This window comes from Ostrea edulis, chromosome 1 (assembly GCF_947568905.1).
Source record: "Ostrea edulis chromosome 1, xbOstEdul1.1, whole genome shotgun sequence".
Taxonomy (NCBI): Eukaryota; Metazoa; Mollusca; class Bivalvia; order Ostreida; family Ostreidae; genus Ostrea; species Ostrea edulis.
In genome coordinates this window covers 46,315,723-46,336,418 of record NC_079164.1, presented here as the reverse complement: position 1 = coordinate 46,336,418, position 20,696 = coordinate 46,315,723, and the positions used below count along the sequence as shown (strand labels likewise).

At 35.6% G+C, this 20,696-nt stretch overlaps 1 protein-coding gene across 1 annotated transcript in view; it reads left to right on the top strand.

Moving 5' to 3' along the window:
- LOC125654756 (neurochondrin-like) overlaps positions 1–15,700 on the top strand; it is a 26,758-nt gene extending 11,058 nt beyond the window's left edge. Inside the window, exons 10-19 of the mRNA XM_048884794.2 lie at positions 1,670–1,839; positions 4,538–4,732; positions 6,810–6,925; positions 7,227–7,965; positions 9,732–9,855; positions 11,680–11,769; positions 12,286–12,453; positions 13,515–13,613; positions 14,934–15,051; positions 15,144–15,700. Coding sequence (XP_048740751.2) covers positions 1,670–1,839; positions 4,538–4,732; positions 6,810–6,925; positions 7,227–7,965; positions 9,732–9,855; positions 11,680–11,769; positions 12,286–12,453; positions 13,515–13,613; positions 14,934–15,051; positions 15,144–15,216 — 1,892 coding nt within the window. The 3' untranslated portion in view covers positions 15,217–15,700. The remainder of the gene's footprint in view (positions 1–1,669; positions 1,840–4,537; positions 4,733–6,809; positions 6,926–7,226; positions 7,966–9,731; positions 9,856–11,679; positions 11,770–12,285; positions 12,454–13,514; positions 13,614–14,933; positions 15,052–15,143) is intronic.
- Positions 15,701–20,696: the final 4,996 nt, after the last annotated feature.

Genomic DNA, 20,696 nt, shown 5'->3' with positions numbered 1-20,696 from the left:
GCTCCTGGGGTCAGGTTGTGGCCACAATAGGGGATCAAAGTTATACATGCAAATATATATGGAAAAATCTTTAAAAAATTTCTTCTCAAGAACCACCTGGCCAGAAAAGCATACATTTACATGCAAGCTTCCTGACATAGTGCAGATTCAAGTTTGTAAAAATCATGGCATCTGGGGGTAGGTTGGGGCCACAACCGGGATCAAAGTTTTACATGCAAATATATATAAAGGTAACAATTTTAAATATGGGCCAATGTGACTCAGGTGAGTGATGTGGCCCATGGGCCTCTTGTTTTTAAAATCATGGCATACAGGGGTAGGGTGGGGCCACAATAGGGGATAAAAGTTTTACATGGGAATATGTAGGGTAAATCCTTAAAAATCTTCTAAAGAACCACTGGGACAGAAAAGTTTACAATTATATGAAAGTATCCTGACATAGTGCAGATTCAAGTTTGTTAAAATCAGGCCCCCCGGGGTAGGTTGGGGCCACAATAGGGATCAAAGTTTTACATGCAAATATATAGGGAAAATCTTTTTCTCAAGAGCCACTGGGCCAGGAAAGTTCAAATTTACATGCCAGTTCTCTGACAAAGTGCAGATTCAAGTTTGCTAAATCATGTTCTTCAGGTGTAGGGTGGGGCCACAATAAGGGATCAAAGTTTTTCATGGGAATATATACATGTAGGGAAAATCTTTTAAAATCTTCTTCTCAAGAACCACTAGGCCAGAAAAGTGGTTATTATAGTGATTATTGTCTTTATCATTTGAAGGACTTCCCTAAGTTTACTGAAACAGTATACATATATAAGTTTACTGATACAGTATACATATATAAGTTTACTGAAACAGTATACATATATAAGAGAAGCAGAAAAGGATGTACAAAAAATGGTGAATTTCGCACATTATGACTTTAGGGTGGGTCCAAATTAGTGATATCATTTAATGATAATACATATATTATGTAAAGCCTTTCATCAGTGTATGCACTTTTGAGGACATTGAAGAACACATTTTATACTGTTGCTAATTATTAGAATTTAGCTTAGATATTCAGAGCAGGAAATTGTTAGCCCTTGGTCTTTTAATTAGTTCTCAGGTGACCGATAAGGCCAAGTAGGGCCTCTTGTTGAATTTATACATGTATCTGAGATATTATGACAAAAGTTTTCTGTGTGAAATTTAGGAGACTTATTATTTGATGTGGGGTGGACAAAGGGGCATCAGCAGTTTGTCTCTGGATGATCCTGAACCAAATCATTTGAGATTTGGAAATGTAACTAAAGATTTGAATTTTACGGATTCTTCTTTTGTTTCCCTGAGTCATATGCTGTTTGATAAAAGCCAAGTATGATGTTTCCTGAGCTGATTATAATATGACATAATTATTGTTTCATTGTTAGGTAATGGTAAAATTGCCAATTTCTTTGTTTCCCAATGATTTCCCAATAATGATATGAATGGAGTCTTGACCAAATCAAATGAAATTTGGATTTATTACATGTATGGACATTTAATGACATATTGATTTCAAAATTCATCATTTTCTTTTTTGCCATTTTGGAGTTGTTCTTCTGGATAGTGAGAAGTTGCTTAGCAGACTCTCGCAATGCCCCCAGGATTTTTTATTCATTTATTCAATTAACATTTACCATTTATTTTAAAGGAGAAGCACAAAGAGAACCAGCCCTGAAACTGGTGGCCTCCCTGATAGATCGAGTTGGAATGGAATTTGTTTTGCCACCTAATATGAAGGATAACAAGGTCCTCCTCATGATAATACACCTCAGTTGTATTGAGGTCAGGATGACCCTGGAGAATTATCCAATTGATAAGGTATGTCTTGAAACACATGTGATGGGTATTGTGATACTTAAAGCCACATTACATTCATGAAGTTTCAGTCTTAAATGGCCCCAAAGTAAATGTAAGGCTGATGCCTATAACCTATTTCCTCAGTGCAAATTCTTCTTATTACCAGCCCATCAAAGTTATTGTGCTTTGATTACTCGTGTGTCAATGAAGAAGTCTTGTGATCAAGTTTGAGATTACTGGAACTTAAGCAAAATGTTGACAGCCCTCCCCCTTTTTTCAATTCATATATATATATATATATATATATATATATATATATATATTTATATATATTTATATTAGAAGTTGATTCGGCACATATATATTATGTATATTGTACATATGCATATACATGTATTACTATTTGATACTGCAACATTTACATTTTACAAATTACGGTCGTTTATCTTAGCGATAGTCAGTTATTACGTTCAGTTCAGTATTTCTGATACCCGGATTTGTGTAACACTTTGTAAATGATAAACCGATCACTGTAATAATGAAGACGGAAACAGAAAATATTGCTGCCTTGGATTCTGTGCCTTTTTCGACTTTTGTTATAGCCTGGAACTTTGTTTCGATTGTATGAACTTTAAGTTTCTTTTTTACACCACTGACAGATAATCCAACTTTCCTCTGGGTTGGATACTGGGTCCTTGGGTGAAGACTTTTCAACTTTGTACAAATGAAGGGTCATGCCTCATTGGAAGGGGAGATAATCACAAAAATGCAAAAATAGAGTGGGGCCATTTTTATAAAAAAAAATCTCGAGAACCATTGGACCAGGAATGTACAAATTTACATGAAAGCTTTCTGACATAGTGCAGATTCAAGTTTGTAAAAATCATGGCACCCGGGGGTAGGATGGGGCCACAAAAGGTGATCAAAGTTTTACAAACAAATGTATAGGGAAAATCATTAAAAATCTTCTTGTGAAGAATCACTGGGCCAGAAAGGTTTTACATTTACATCAATGCTTCCTGACATAGTGCAGATTCAAGTTTGTAAAACTCATGGCCCCGAGGGGTAGGTTGGGACCACAATAGGGATGAAAATTTTATATGCGAATATATAGGGAAAATCTTTAAATATGGGCCAAGGTGACTCAGGTGAGTGATGTGGCCCATGGACCTCTTGTTATACCCCCCGCAACAAGTTGGGGGGGGGGGGGGGTATACTGGAATCGGGTTGTCCGTCCATCCGTCTGTAGATGCAATGGTTTCCGGGCTCTAAAGCATTATCCTTTCCACCTACCGTCACCATATCATATATATGGACTACCCATGGAATGAAGATGTTCCCTATCGATTTTGGGGTCAAAGGTCAAGTGCACTGGACATCGAAGTAGCAATATGGTTTCCGGGCTCTAAAGCGTTATTCTTTCCACCTACAGTCACCATATCATACATATGGACTACCCATGGGATGAAGATGTTCCCTATCGATTTTGGGGTCAAAAGGTCAAAGGTCACGCGCACTGGACATCGAAGTAGCAATATGGTTCGGTTTGTCATGCCATTTGTTTTTTACACACAGAAAAGAGGTAGTTTATAGCTATTACCAACACCCTTTGGGAGATTGGGGTAAGCGGGGGGCATTCTTAGTGAGCATTGCTCACAGTGCCTCTTGTTTCCTTTACAGTTGTTCTTTTGGTTGATGCTTTATATCTGGAAATTGGAAATAAATTACTTACTATCTGTCAAATTTAGCAAATTCTGTACCTGTGCTCCCTCACATAGTTTTTCTAGTTAAAATAATTGATTTGTTTTAACTTTAGAATTTTGAACAGTGTTGTGGTTTGCAGTTGATTATACATATAATTTGAATTCAATGTCAGATTACGTGTGCCTAATGTTTACGTTGTCCCATTAGCACGACTTTATGTGACTTTAATGTGAAGAGTTCCACTAATGGAAATCACAAGTATTGAAAGAGCTCTCTCTCACTCTTGATATTTTGATGGATGGTTGTGATCCCAGTCTATGAAAAGTTGATTATTAGCCATACGTACATATACCCATTCATGTGCTGGTGACAATCTTTCAATATTCAACTCATTCCATTAGACCTCTGAGTCATATTGCATCCAGGCCTGGATTTCTGGAGAAAAAAATTATAAGTTGAAACTTCGACTTAGGTCTGAGATTTTACTCAAATTTTGACTGCTCAAATATAAGAAAACTCTAACTTAGAGATTTTTCTAAGAAATCTAAGCCTGATTTAGATCATAAATCTAAATAATATTGTAAAAAAAACCAATGCAACTAAAATCATTGTTTAACCTTGTTTCATTGAACAAAAAAAGATGTTTATTCGGTATATAGATACATACAAATATACATACATAAATACCAAGGATAATCCTTGAAAGCTTATTTCCAATGGGGTCCTTTGATGCATGGATGTTTGCGCTAGGGGGTCATTTATGTGGGAGGAAACCAGAGTACCCGGAGGAAACCCATTGGTATCAAACTCAGGTTGCAGAGGTGAGAAGTGAGAGCGCTACCCGGACACCCTTTAAAACAGATATTAGATAAGGAAAATGTTTGGTGAATTTGTAATTTGGTCATTAAAGTTCATGAATTTTACCCCAAAGTAGGTGTGTGGTCTATTTCTAAAACACTAGTAAAAAAAATCGTGTGAGAGATAATAGTATAGTACCAGAGGTATATTTCACCAGATTTCTGAGAAGGCCGATTTGCTGTGTGCATGCTATCATCTGTTGGAGAACATAATTATTTACCTGACCACCTCTCCAAGTCTTCTGCTGGATGAAAAACAAATCCTACAGCTTCACTCTGCCATGTTAGGGGCTTTCCACTCCATAATCTTCTTCCTAAAAGAACTATCAGACGAAAACAATGCCAAAGGACAGGTATGAGTACTTTCTGTTTTCTGTATGTAGGTATTTATCACTGCAATTTTACATTGCTAGTTTAGTAAGTATAAATCTCAAGTGTATGTGTACTTCGATCTGTTATAACAAGATATTTTTTATGCAGTTCTTCTCTTAGAATACATTGAGCATAGGCTTTGACAATTTTTATATCAGATTTATCTTTTCAGGATAAATACATGTATGTGAAAGAAAAATTCCTTTCATCCAAAACTATTTTCTCAAAGAAAAACATTCCCCAAAATCAGTATAAGTAATTAGATTTGATAAGAATTGAGATATTGTACTCCATATGACTGTAAATATCAGAGACGTGACTGTAAATATCAGAGACATGACTAAATATCAGTGTAAATATCAGAGACATGACTGTAAATATCAGTGTAAATATCAGAGACATTAATGTAAATATCAGAGACATTAATGTAAATATCAGAGAAATGACTGTAAATATCAGAGACATGACTGTAAATATCAGAGACATGAATGTAAATATCAGAGACATGACTGTAAATATCAGAGACATGACTGTAAATATCAGTGTAAATATCAGAGACATGACTGTAAATATCAGTGTAAATATCAGAGACATTAATGTAAATATCAGAGACATGACTGTGAATATCAGAGACATGACTGTAAATATCAGAGACATGACTGTAAATATCAGTGTAAATATCAGAGACATGACTGTAAATATCAGTGTAAATATCAGAGACATTAATGTAAATATCAGAGACATTAATGTAAATATCAGAGACATTAATGTAAATATCAGAGACATGACTGTAAATATCAGTGTAAATATCAGAGACATGAATGTAAATATCAGAGACATGAATGTAAATATCAGAGACATGAATGTAAATATCAGAGACATGACTGTAAATATCAGAGACATGACTGTGAATATCAGAGACATGACTGTAAATATCAGAGACATGACTGTAAATATCAGTGTAAATATCAGAGACATGACTGTAAATATCAGTGTAAATATCAGAGACATTAATGTAAATATCAGAGACATTAATGTAAATATCAGAGACATGACTGTAAATATCAGAGACATGACTAAATATCAGAGACATTAATGTAAATATCAGAGACATGACTGTAAATATCAGAGACATGACTGTGAATATCAGAGACATGACTGTAAATATCAGAGACATGACTAAATATCAGAGACATGACTAAATACCAGAGACATGACTGTAAATATCAGAGACATGACTGTAAATATCAGAGACATTAATGTAAATATCAGAGACATGACTGTAAATATCAGAGACATGACTAAATACCAGAGACATGACTGTAAATATCAGAGACATGACTAAATACCAGAGACATGACTGTAAATATCAGAGACATGACTGTAAATATCAGAAACATGACTGTAAATATCAGAGACATGACTGTAAATATCAGAGACATGACTAAATACCAGAGACATGACTGTAAATATCAGAGACATGACTGTAAATATCAGAGACATGACTGTAAATATCAGACATGACTGTAAATATCAGAGACATGACTAAATACCAGAGACATTACTGTAAATATCAGAGACATGACTGTAAATATCAGAGACATGACTGTAAATATCAGAGACATGAATGTAAATACCAGAGACACAAGTTTGCAAAACTGTTTTGGACATAGCCTTCCTTATAAGTATTTTACTTTTGAGGTTGTTGGGTATTTGGGGGGGGGGGGGGGGGGGGGGGGGTCTGAGAAAGGTCGTTATAATACTTTTCAAAACTTTAGTCCAGATGTTCTAAGTAATTGCAGATGTAATTTTAGTGTTTCTTATAACGTGTACAGTGTACATGTAGGTTAAAAGAAGAAGGATTCTGTGATTTTAATGGCCATGTTCTTGTTCTGTGTTTATGATACATATAGTTAGTTACTCTGTTTTTTCAAATCAACTGATTCTGCACTGTGTGAATAGAATTTTTGAAGAAGAAAAACATATGATTTCAGTATCCGTATTCAGTATCAGTATGCTTTCAGTATCAGTATGATTTCAGTATCAGTATTATTTCAGTATCAGAATCCTGTTGTGATTGCCACAGTTCGAGTTTTAGGAGCCTGGCTTGCCGAGGAGACTTCTGCTCTTAGATCCAAGACTTATGAAATCCTACCCTTCTTGTTACATTTATGGTAAGAATCAATCCTATACTGTCCGTGATTGTAGCCTAAGAATATGGATAACAAATAGTGATTCTTGTAGCTGACATTCTTTTGAGATTGTTACCGTTTTAAAAATATTTTGTTAAGTTTGCTTTATTTTGTATGTCAAAAAGATATAATACATTGTACATGTATGTGATCAACATTTACAAAATGGTTCAAGAGGGTTGATAATTACAATGTACGTTAACTTTCTATACACATAGAGTTGAAGCTATGTAAAACTTTGCTGTTTGTAAAGGACTTTTCTTTTTTTTTTTTTACATTATAGCAAATTACAGATGGAATTTTCCCATGTTTTAAGTGGTCAGGAAGGAAACACAGATGCAAGTACAAAGAGTTTTATTGATGATATCGGTTTTGAAAACATCAAGAAAAAGGTGAATATAGACACTCAAGCCATTTCAGCTGCATTGTCAGAGTGCCTCAGTTTGGAGAATGGGGTAGAGCAGGAGAAAAATGTTCAGATAAAGGATGAGGGGTCAGAAGCAGAAAATGAGGAACAAGGAGTGGGAAATATAAAGCAAGAATCTGAAAATGCTGAGAAAGGGAAGAAAGAGGGTCATAAGAGGGTGATACTACAACAGAAGAGAGAAGAACATGGGGATGAGGAGGACAGGGAGAAAAGTGCCAATTCAAACCATAACACAGATCCTAGTGATGGAAATTCACAGCTGAACCATGCGGACAGTGCAAACAATAGTCTTTCATCTGGAAGTGATTCAAATGCAGAAAGGGATGTGACAAATATGTTGGAAGAGACATCTGAGAATGTGGGCAGTGAGACTGCCACCAGTCAAAGAGATGGGGATGAGGACTCGTTTCTAGGGGACGAGGGCGGTATGAGTGTGGACCTGCTGCGCTTTTTATTGCCTGGACTTTGTCATCTGACGTCGGAGGATGAACCTAGGCAAATCTTAGTGGACAATGAATTGTTACCCATGTTGAACTATTATTTGAAGCATATGTTGAAAAGATATTTTGTGGATGATACCAACGACAATGTGATAGTACGTATTTTCTGTTATAGATCAAGTTTTTAAGAGGGACTATGGAAAGGTGTGGCTTTGGATTTAAATTAAGGCACATCTTTATACCCCCCCCCCCCCCCCCCTCTCAAACGAAGTATAGGGGGGAGGGTATATGGGAATCAGCATGACTGTCTGTAGACATGATTTTGTCCGTGCATGCTCTAAGAAACTAGTGCATGGATTTTTCTGAAAATTAGTACACTCATTACTCACCATATGAAGATGTGCACCTGGTATTTTCATATTGATTGGACAATTTTTCTTCAATTTACAGGCTTTTTTTCTTTTTATGGACTTGGTCATTGTTTAAACTACCCGGTAGTCCATTTTGAGGAAATATATTAATTAGATAAAGGACATTGTTTGTCCTTATAACTCCTCTCACTGTTTAGAAGCTAGGGTATTTGTAAATAACTTGAAGATGTGCATAGTGCAAGGAATTTGATTCTCTACAATTTTTAATTTTCTTTGACGTTTTGAATATTTACAGTTTGTTGATCTTGGTCAAATTTAGGGAAATATTTTACACATAGAACTCTTGATTTGTCTATCTACCTCCTGTTACAGTTTTAAGCTAAGACCCTTTATTCATACAATGGAAAGAAAATATGTTACTGCCTGGTGATGGCTGATATCATCTGATTCAGAAGCGAAGTTCTATAAATTATGGCTTCAGAAAAACACCCTATGTAAGCATTTTCATGAGTGTATTATGTAGTGTTTGCGGTACTCTTGTTCTATTTCTGATTTGAAAGGCAGTTAGCCATTATGGTGATGTGTAATGTTACTCATCTTTCACAAAATGCCACAAATTTGATTTTCATGCTTGACAGTTTGGTTATCTATAATTATACCCCCCGCAACAAGTTGTTGGGGGGGGGTATACTAGAATCGGGTTGTCCGTCTGTCCGTCCGTCCGTCTGTAGACGCAATGGTTTCCGGGCTCTAAAGCATTATCCTTTCCACCTACCGTCACCATATCATACATATGGACTACCCATGGGATGAAGATGTTCCCTATCGATTTTGGGGTCAAAAGGTCAAAGGTCACGCGCACTGGACATCGAAGTAGCAATATGGTTTCCGGGCTCTAAAGCGTTATCCTTTCCACCTACAGTCACCATATCATACATATGGACTACCCATGGGATGAAGATGTTCCCTATCGATTTTGGGGTCAAAAGGTCAAAGGTCACGCGCACTGGACATCGAAGTAGCAATATGGTTTCCGGGCTCTAAAGCGTTATCCTTTCCACCTACAGTCACCATATCATACATATGGACTACCCATGGGATGAAGATGTTCCCTATCGATTTTGGGGTCAAAAGGTCAAAGGTCACGCGCACTGGACATCGAAGTAGCAATATAGTTCGGTTTGTCATGCCATTTGTTTTTTACACTCAGAAAAGAGGTAGTTTATAGCTATTACCAACACCCTTTGGGAGATTGGGGTAAGCGGGGGGTATTCTTAGTGAGCATTGCTCACAGTACCTCTTGTTCCCTACTGTTCTATTATGATCTTCACCATAGATTATCTATACAAGTCAATATTAAGGTTATTTATATTAAAACATATGAAACACAGAAAAATATGTGTTTTAATGGGTTTTCTATGGAATAGAAAATGCTGATTACACATATGATATTATTTTCTGTGGAACCCCTGCAGATTGTTCAGTTTTTCACTTTCCTACATTGTACCTCCATATCAACTGTATTGAACCTTTTTGTGCTTGTTTTGTAGAAAGCATTGGAGCTGTTGTGTAATATTTTCCTGAACTTTGCTGTAATAGAGCCAGGCTTGGTGAGGAGAAGCACACACTTGGTAAATGTGACACTGATTATTATGGAGGCTGTTCCTCTGGTAGGTAAGGAATCGTCAACTCTTCAAGTCAAACAGCGACATGATTTAACAGTCCATGATATGGTGTAAATTCATAGAGACCAGTTTGGGTGGGTTGATTAATTCTACTATTTATTTCATTCTTTTTCTTTGTTATGGCGGGTAATTGTATGATATATTTTAAAATTAAAAAAACAATTACTTTGATTGGTTTTGAGAGACTATAATTAAAAAGAAAATTTTAAAAACGGATCTGCCAGAAAATATGAGGATTTTCCAGTAATGTGTAAACTACTCAACTTGTGAAATTATTTGTACAAAAACCAACCATTTATAATGATTGTTAAAAAAAATACATTGCTTTATATTTACATCTGCCAATGCACTTCCTTATATGACAGTACTAATGAAATTGATGTTCAATTTCGTGTGACATGAAATTGGTCATGTGATCAGTTTGTTCTTGCGTATGAATACGATCACCGCTTCAAAAGTTAGTTCCTGTATTTTCACCTGGCTTCTTGCTTATGCAATGCAGTGGGGGATTTAGACACCCCCCTCTCGCCACAAATATAAATAATAGAAATAGTGTGAGTAAAATTCCAGATTGGCACCCAAAGTGGCTAGGCATTTTGGCTAATACTTGACTTTCACACACACCCTTTCGTAAACCCTGGATCCGCCACTGCAATGACATCATAACAGAAATAAACGCAGCAGGATATTTATACAGTTTATTTTGTAAAAAATAAGAACTTCATAAATTTATAAAAGAGAAACATTAAACATATATCCTTCTGTTGTTTCAGTTTTAAATACCGTCTGCAACTTCTGCATGGCGAATTTATAAAATAAAGTTCTATGATATTGGAAGCGAAAACATGATAAACATGTAGGCAGAGTTATAAGCCTACATTTATTTACTTCATGATGATAAGTTAACCTGTTGTTTCCTGGCAACTTCCATCACGGCTATGACTCGGCATGATTATAAGTGAGGCTGGTTTCAAGGCTCGAAAAATTTACATGTTCATATCAGCGTACCGGTGCGAGTCTTCTGACATTAAAATCCCTACAACAGAAATCTCTCAAGTGAACAAAAACTCCGTCAGTTCATTTTTATTTTATTTTACACACACTGAAGGTAAATAAAAGACGCAACCTACCTGCACTTGGTCTAAATCTGTCCTACTGTCTTGAATCGTCTCCTGCATGGCTACAACCGCGAGTCCTAACGATGAACATACCGTTGTTTCTTTCCAAAAACCTGACTAAGAGCTTAACATTAACTTGACCCATCATATCCACCATCAATTCTCTCAGATCCTTTGAATTTCTGTCGAAATCTGTGATCAACAATTGCGTTTTCAACTTGGTAAACTAGACCGACGCCAGTTTCTCCATCGCTGATCGCGACCAAATCACATCACGGATGTAGTTTACTCCGCTCTTCTTGTCATTTCAGTTAACTTTACCCTCTAAATTACCTTTATTTTTACACGTTTCGTCTTTTTTTTTAACATTTTTAATTAAATATCTATATCTTATATTCTCTTTGATATTGTTCCTAATTTTTTATTCGATAAAACTCTTACGAACTATATTTTGTGTTCTACGATCGTTATTTTGGTCATCTGCTACATAATCATGGAAGCTCGGTAAGAACACAAATCAAAATAGAAAATATAAATATAAGAAATAAAATATCATTTTTTAATGTTATTGGGATATGACATGAAGTTGGTACATGATCAAATCTACTATAACGCCCTTCGGGCGTTATAGGATTTGATCACGTGACCAACTTCATGTCATATCCCAACAACATTCAAATGGATTTTTTCTGCAGGTAGGAAAACAGAATTTACTCCATTGTGGCTGAAAATGGTAACACTGGGCATGTTTTACCTGAGACATCAAAGTTGTGCTGTAAGAAGTGGTAAGTCTAACTAAAGCCATCATTAATGACCAAAAAAATCCAAATTTTTGTTATACACGTACCTTTATTTTGAAACCAAATCCAGATTCTAGAAACCATGAATCTCCCAACAGAGATGATTTTATGTGAATCGCTTGAGTGAGTGTGACACTGCTATAACATTGAGTGAGTGTGACTCTGCTATAACATGGAATTCTACATCATATTTAAACATCAACAGAGATGATTTTATGTGAATCGCTTGAGTGAGTGTGACACTGCTATAACATGGAATTCTACTTCATATTTAAACATCAACAGCTGCAAGGGGATTCACAAGTTGCAGTGCTTTTGTTGTTTCACAAAAGTATAATGATTCTTGTCAAACATGTTACATTTTAAAAGGGAACATACAAATCTGAGTAGATCACTGGTCATTCTCTGATGTTTGATTTTGAATAACTTACACACTGTGGGTTGATGAACTGGTCATTCTCTGTTTGATTTTGATACGTATACATGTATGTATGTTGACAGTTGCTGCTGAGGATGTCTTGGTCCATTTCTTTATCTGTGCCTGTACATTTGTGAAAGGTGCTTTCATCAACAGTTCCAAGAACAGGAAAAAGGATGTCCTGACCGTTTCTCCTCATTATCTCCCATTTTGGGAGGAGGCGTCTCAACTCTGGTTTCTTACAATACAAGGTACAATACACATTGGAATCATTTCATTAAAATACATCAAAATCATGGCCATGCATCCCCAGGATGTGGATAAATCTCAAAATATTCATCAGACTTGGCTACTGTATGTATACATAAAGTATAATGTACACATAAAGTATAATGTACATTGTACACTTAAAGTATATTGTACAGTGTACACATAAAGTATAATGTACAGTGTACACATAAGTATAATGTACAGTGTAAACCTAAAGTATAATGTACAGTGTACACATAAAGTATTATGTACAGTGTACACGTAAAGTGTGATGTACAGTGTACACATAAAGTATAATGTACAGTGTACACTTAAAGTATAATGTACAGTGTACCCGTAAAGTATTATGTACAGTGTACACCTAAAGTATAATGTACACATAAAGTATAATGTACAGTGTGCACCTAAAGTATAATGTACACACAAAGTATAATGTACAGTGTACACACAAAGTATAATGTACAGTGTACACACAAAGTATAATGTTCAGTGTACACACAAAGTATAATGTTCAGTGTACACTTAAAGTATAATGTACAATGTACACATAAAGTATAATGTACACATAAAGTATAATGTACGATGTACACATAAAGTATAATGTATAGTGTACACATAAAGTATGATGTATAGTGTATACATAAAGTATGATGTACATGTGTAGGACTTCCCTGTCAGTGTGAGCTTTAGAATTTCAAGTCGAGTCTCGGAACATCAGATTCCTACATCTTGTATTCTAAAGGAATAAAATTTTACATACATGTACAAGAGCATGGTATGAGTCGAAATTAAAAACAGTAAAACATAGTTAAAGTGAATGTCCAGGGGCAGCGAAAAACAGTTCATTTTATTCAAACTTCAATACATAGAGTAAAATTTTCATTATTTTCCTCTCGTAGGGAAATAAATATCACTTCACAATAAGCATGAATTCGTTAGAAGTGTGTTTTAGTGTATATTCATAGCAGATTAAACAAGGCATTGTCTTGTTCTTTGCTTGTCAGAACCATTTAAAATGACCATTGTCTGCCATCCATTGTAGCTATGACATCCTGCACGGCGATGTACCCCCAATTAGTGAAGGCTACGCTGATATCGGGAATTATGCCACATCTGGCCAAAGTCTTCATTGCAGTACAAGGTCAGTTTAAAAAATACAAAAAGTTAGAACTTAGATCATGTCTTTCTCAAGGTTACCAATATTATGTCGTGTCATTATTTGGAAAGTTTTTGTTTTGCTTGTCCTTAGAATGATGCAGCAGCATATCAGTTGTAGTTTTCTTTGGTGTTGCTAAACACGTCACCATTTTTTCTCATTTCTACATGATGCAACGTAGCATTTTACAGTACTGGGAAAAAACTATAGCTATAAATGAATTGGGGAGTATGCATTTGTTGGTAATTAAAAGTTTTTGTAAAGGAAAAATTTATTTATAATGTGTTCATTTCTAAAAACAACTTGTATGTCAATTCCATGATAAAATGTAAGGATACAAAGGATAAGAGTTTAAATCAGCACTTCCTTTTCCTTGACTTTAGGCTAATTCATGCAGTGTTTGCTCAGAAAGTTGCATGAATTAGGTAAATGTCTGAATATGCCATTCATTGCATGAGTTGAGAAAATGGGTACATGTACAGTAGCTTTGTGAGATTGCAACTAATTCTTCAGTTTCAAAATCTGCAACACTCCTTTCACCCTGACTAATTTTAGTTTGTGTAATTTTTGTGGCACTGTGAAGTTCCTTTTGAAACCAAATATTATGCCTGCAGATATTGAGCTGATGTTTTAGTGCGTAGCTTGATTATGCCTGCAGATATTGAGCTGATGTTTTAGTGTGTAGCTTGATTATGCTTGCAGATATTGAGCTGATGTTTTAGTGTGTAGCTTGATTATGCTTGCAGATATTGAGCTGATGTTTTAGTGCGTAGCTTGATTATGCTTGCAGATATTGGGCTGATGGTTTAGTGCGCAGCTTGATGCTGAAGAATCACAGGTCAAGTTTAAGTGTCATTCCAATTGAGAGACTTTCAGCAGATTTATTTTCTATTTGTCCTTGAACTTTGACAATTTCCTACACTTCAGTTTTATATTCCTTTTTCACTATGCTTGTAGAAACACAGTATGTATAAATGACTGTATATTTTTGGTATAAACTATTTAAGAGTAGCATATCAGGTTTCATTCAGTTGACCTTCAGCAGGGTCATGGCCTATGATGATTTCAGACAGATGTTTACTTAATTTTTGAAGTGCAAATGTGACAAGTTTGAAATCAAAGTTTGTTCCAAATGATTTATTGGCTATACAACCTTTTACTTGATTATCAGATCGACATATTCGTTTCATCGACACAATTCTACCAGTACTTCATTTTCCTGCTTTCATGATCAACCTTATTTCTAAGCCTTATCATGGCAGAGAAAAAAAGAAATATACATGTTTTTTGGTTTTTTTTATACAGGCCGTGATGTTGGAGAGGAGGTGATCAGATGTGTGTTAGCTTTGTTTATTACCATGGCACACTGTCATGAACGAGTCAGAAATGTGATCAAAACCACAGGCGGTCTTCAACTTTCTAAGTAAGCATTTTTAATGGCAGTGCTGTACAAATTTTCAAAATGCACTGTTGATTTAAAGTGTTTTCTAAATGTTTTGAATAATTTATTTTCAGGGTTTATGATTCAAAAGAATTACGTTCTGAACTAGGAATTGCTGAAAAAGGTGGGAATGAGAAGAAATCCTGATGACACTTTCCAAGCAGAGAAATTACCCCCAGTGTAGAAATACCTTCACACGTCTCGTTCCATTTCACATATTGCTCCAGTTCTGCAAACTATACAGTCACTACCAAACAAAGCTTTGGCTTACTTTCATTCTCTATTTTCTACTGGCCTGGACTTTAGTGTTATGCGTTTTCTCCATGGATGAAGTTTTGAATCACTAGCAGTTTCAAGGTGAACATGTTAATGTCCGTTGCTACGGTCACTGGATGGGCAGTACAGGACTATGGTTTGAGGATCATAACACACACTGGTCTTCAACAACATTAATCATGAGCCTCTACAATACATGCACCTCCATGACAAAGGGCTAAATATGGGATAGGACTAATTTGATCTCCTAAAGTAACAATATCTGTAGGCAGAGTTGATTAAGAGAGTATACACAGTCATTCGATTTATGCTATTCAGAGAAAACACTGATCCTAAAATACAGCATCCAATTGTTTCAACTTATTCTTGATTTTTGAACTATGAAAAAAAAAGAACATTTTTCTATTGGTTAGCTGCACCTGTCAGTTGGTAGATCAAGTGTCAAAGAATCCTTTGCTCGACAGATATCAAAATTAGACTGGTTCTCAAAATTACACTGGTTCTACCTAAAATGTAGATTATCCCTATTGATTTTAAGGTAACATGGTCAAACTACTCTGGACATACATAAATATTGACCACTTGATATCTTGAGAATCCTTTGCTTGACAAGCATCAAGTTTGGTACACTGGTTCCACCACAGAAGTAGATGTCCCGGATTAATTTTGAGGTCACAAGGTCCATGGTTGACCAATACGCAAGATCGTAGATACCGAGTTATCGGAACTCTCTTGTAAAGAAGTCTGAAAAAGCGTGTCGATCTTGGGCATTTTTTGTTTTGTTTATTCAAACATTGCATCGGAAGACGATTTAACCTCCATGTGCCTTCCACAATTAAAAGCATGTTTAGATGAAAGGGGTGTAAAAACGTGTGGGTACAGGAAAAAATAAACTCCTGAATTTGGCTTGCGAAGTTATACATTTTGACCCAAGATCTTCTCAGCTTTGGGAATTTCCTGGCTGACTGCAGTGGGGGAAAAAAAACACATTTCCATTAAGATCTATCATTTATGGACATTTCTGCGTATTATGTTTCTTTTTTTGAATCATTACTACAGTCTACTGCAATGCAATGATAGTGCACCATTGTTAAAATCAGGTGAATCGATTGCAGAACCGGTATTATTTACCAACATGCCCAAATTCTCGCATACTCTGGATCTCGCGAGACTTTCAAATGGGATAGTAAAATTTAAAACCAAGACGGAAACAGTAGTCGCGATCTTGCGTATTGTTGTCTCAATATCTCAAGAACCTTTTTCTTGACAGACATCAGACTTGGTACACTGGTTCCTCGAAAGGAATTGATGTCCCTTATTGATTTTGAGGTCATAAGGACAAGGGTCAAACTGAACATAGCAAGATATTGTCTGCTCAATATCTAGAGAACCTTTGCTTTAAATAACAGACATCAAACATAAGGCACTGGTTCAACATAAGGAGTATATATATGACCCCATTGATTTTGAGGTCAAATTATATGTTCTCTGAACATAACAAAATATTGTCCACTCAATATCTGGTGCACTTTTTAATGACAGACATCAAACTTGGTACAGTGGTACCCCCTAAAGAGTAGGTGACCTTGTCACAAGGTCATTACTTAAATGACTGTTTATTTGGAAGTGTCTGCTCATTATCTTGAGAGATCAAACTTATTGTTGTGGATGCCCCCAAGAGTAGATAACCCATTTTTTCCACTATCATTACAAACATTCTAACCTTTTGAATATTGCCAAGGGAGGGGGGATATGTTTCTAAAATATTTCTTGTTGTACTATGACATTTTCCTTTCCACAAACAAAGAATGCACCTGTGAACATGATTTATAAATAATGTGTATCTCTCAAAGACATACAAAAGCCATTTAGGATCACTTAAAAATATTTCTAAAGGCGTAATGCGAATCAAAGGCGTTACAACACAAAAATAAAGGCATAATAACATGAAGCAAAGTCGCAATAATGCAAATGAAAGGCGTAATAACGCAAAACAAATACATTATAATGTAAAACATAGGCATAATTATACGGATTTAAAAGGCGCATTACAGCATAGCAAAGGTGTTATAATGCGAAAGAAAGGCATAATAATGCAAATGAAATGCATAATAACACAAAACAAAGGTGTATCAACGCTAAAGAAAAGGGTAATAACATGGAGTAATAAGTCGTTAAAACGCCTTTCTGAACTTGCGTAATAACGCGATTCAAAAGACGTAATAACACAAATCTAAAGATATTATTATGCATTTGAAAGGCATTATAATGCAAAGTAAAAAGGTGCAATAATGCAAAAAAGATGTAATAACGAAAATCAAAAGGCGTTATTAAGCCTTTGAAAGGAATTATAATGCGAAGTGAAAAGGCATAATGCAAACCAAAAGGCATTATTAAATCGTTGAAAGGGATTATGCAAAGTGACATAATGAAAGGTGAAGATAACGAACAGTGATCAATCTCACAACTCCCACAAGCAATACAAAATAGATACATTTTAGTTGGGCAAACACGGACCCCTGGACACACCAGAGGTGGGATCAGGTGCCTAGGAGGATTAAGCAAATTAAAGGACATTATGACGCGAATGAAAAGGCATTATTGCGCCTTTGTAAGGTATTATAATGCAAAGTAAAAAGGCACGATGCATGTACCGCAAATAAATGCAGGCAAGATGGGGAAATCCAAGAACTATCGTTTTCCGCCCACATTAAGGGGCTTTTGAGGTACCACCTGGGGCCTACCTAGAGTGAAGTCACATTTCAGACTTCTCTAATGATTCATTTTGGGGTGATCGAATGAAACAAAACTGATAAAGGGATAGAGAACAAATCAAACATATAGAACCCTTAAAAGGGGTCATATAGGCTTTAAGAGTAATTGAGTTTAAATGAAAGTACCCAATTTTACATTATGTAGGTTATAATGAAGGTTACCGGTAATCACTATATCGTTGAAGAGTCCACAAAAGGAGTATGCAGGCAGATTGGGGACTGCTAGGACTACATGTTTTCGTCAGTATGGGGCTTTAGGAGTACCACCTTCCCAATCGTGTAGAAATGGCAATGCTAATGATAATTTCATCTGAATGAGCTAATATTACTAAAATTTCTTTGTTGCTAAATCACAACTCGAAATATAGCTCTATTGTTTTTATTATACTTTCATGTAATTTAGTTGAATCTGATTGGTCGTGAAGCATTTGAAAAAAACATATAGTTACCCTCTGAGAACAGAAACCACGCCCTCCAAGGTGTTAATATCTAGCAATGGGAAACAATACTTGACAACGGGTAATGCATATATAGTAAAAATTATCACGTGCAGAGATTGTGTGCGAATGGTTCACAGATTGCTAGACGACATGGCCGATAAAACACGTAATAAATGTATGACATTCAGCATAAAAAAACAAATAGTGCATGTAGTTCAGAGTAACAATGAAAATTTTCACTCTTTGAAAACTATTGTAAACAGTTGACAATGGTTTTCTCGGGGAGAAAATTCTCAATGTTGCCCTCAGCTACATGCACTATTTATATAGTATTGAACATTCCGCATAATATTACGCCTTTGATTTGTGTGATTACACTTTTATTTCACATTAATTAATACGTCTTTCTTTTGAGTTATTATGCCTTCTCGTTAATACGCTTTTCATTCGAATTATTATGCTTTTCTTTCGTATTAATATGCCTTTACTTTGCGATATAATGCATTTGTCATGCATATCCACATTATTCCTCTTTGGTTTGCATTATTATGCCTTTATTTTGCGTTATAATACCTTTAGAAATATTTTTTTAAGTGACCCTAATCGGCTTTTGTAAAGACAAATCATTGGTATAAAAATAAATCATATTCCCCAAATGTGCTCCGACAATGTTTTTGAAACGAGATGGTGCAAAATTGAAAAGGGTTATACATATGCATAATCTGATTGATTGTAGTATCACCAATTTCAAATATTGAGCACACAATATTTTCCAATGTAAGAAGTGGATTGACCAAGTGACCTAAAAATCAATAGGGGTCATCTACTCCTTATACTGTACCAGGTTTGGTGTCAATCCAGCAAATAATTCTTAAAATATAGGAAACAATATCCAGTTTAACCATTGGACCTAAAAAATAATAGGGGTCATCTTCTCCTGAAGATGTACCAGTGTACCAAGTTTGATGTCTGTCAAGCAAAGGGTTCTCAAGATATTGAACTGACAGTTTATTCCTACTTCCAAAATCAAGAGGGACCATCTTCTGAAGAAGTACCAGTGTACCAAGTTTAATGTATGTCAAGCAAAGTGTTCTCTAGATATTGAGTGGTCAGTCTATTCCTAGGCTATGTCCAGTTTGACCTTTGACCATGTGACCTCAAAATCAGTTGGGGTCATCTACTCCTTGGGATGTACCAGTGTACCAAGTTTGATGTCTGTCAAGCAAAGGGTTCTCAAGATATTGAGTGGACAAGGTCTTCCTATATCCAGAGTAGATTGACCCTTGACCTGAAAAACAATAGGGGTCCTCTTCTACTCTGACATCAGATTTAGGTCTTTCTCATACATGTATAAATCTCATTAGGACTAATGCCTGTAGCCTTGATGTTTTTTAATATGACGGTCATCATGGTTGGAGGATCAAGCAGCTCCCCTGGTCTTTAAATATCTTTGCGTTTATTACAATCTAAAATATAGTCTGACACTGCACTGGCAATAAAATCATATCTGAACACAGTAGGGAAACACAAGCTTTGCTTATGAATGTCTGAAATGACTTCCTTAAAAGTTGTGACACAGACAAGAATTTTTGTGATCAGACAAACTCAACCAATATGTTGATATGATACGAATGCCTTTGAATGGTGATAATTTGTTGATACAACAGAATTGCTCAGGAATGGTACATGTAACCAAGTAAAAAGGTGAAACCTATAAATTAATCATGTCAATTGGAAAAAACTTCAAAAGATTTGATTTTGTAGATCAACAAGTCTATGGATTGGAGGTAAATTAAATGCAACAAAACTTTATTTTCATCACTTATCAATATATAACTACACACCCATTGGGGAAAATCATCTGCATATACTGAAGTGAAGTAAAGAATTGGTCCTTCAATAAAACTGCACACCAAAAAACAGAAAACTGGTTCAGAATGTTTCATAGTCTAAGGGCCACAACTCTACTGAAACTAAGACAATCTCAGTGAGACTTTAAAGTGGACCTGTAACACATCAATTTACAACTATATACCAAATTTCAGTGCATCATCACCAACCATAGCATAAAGGCCTGAACAATTTTCAGGGATGTAAGCCGTAAATCTGCTGAAAGTTAGTTGAAGAAGAAAAAAAC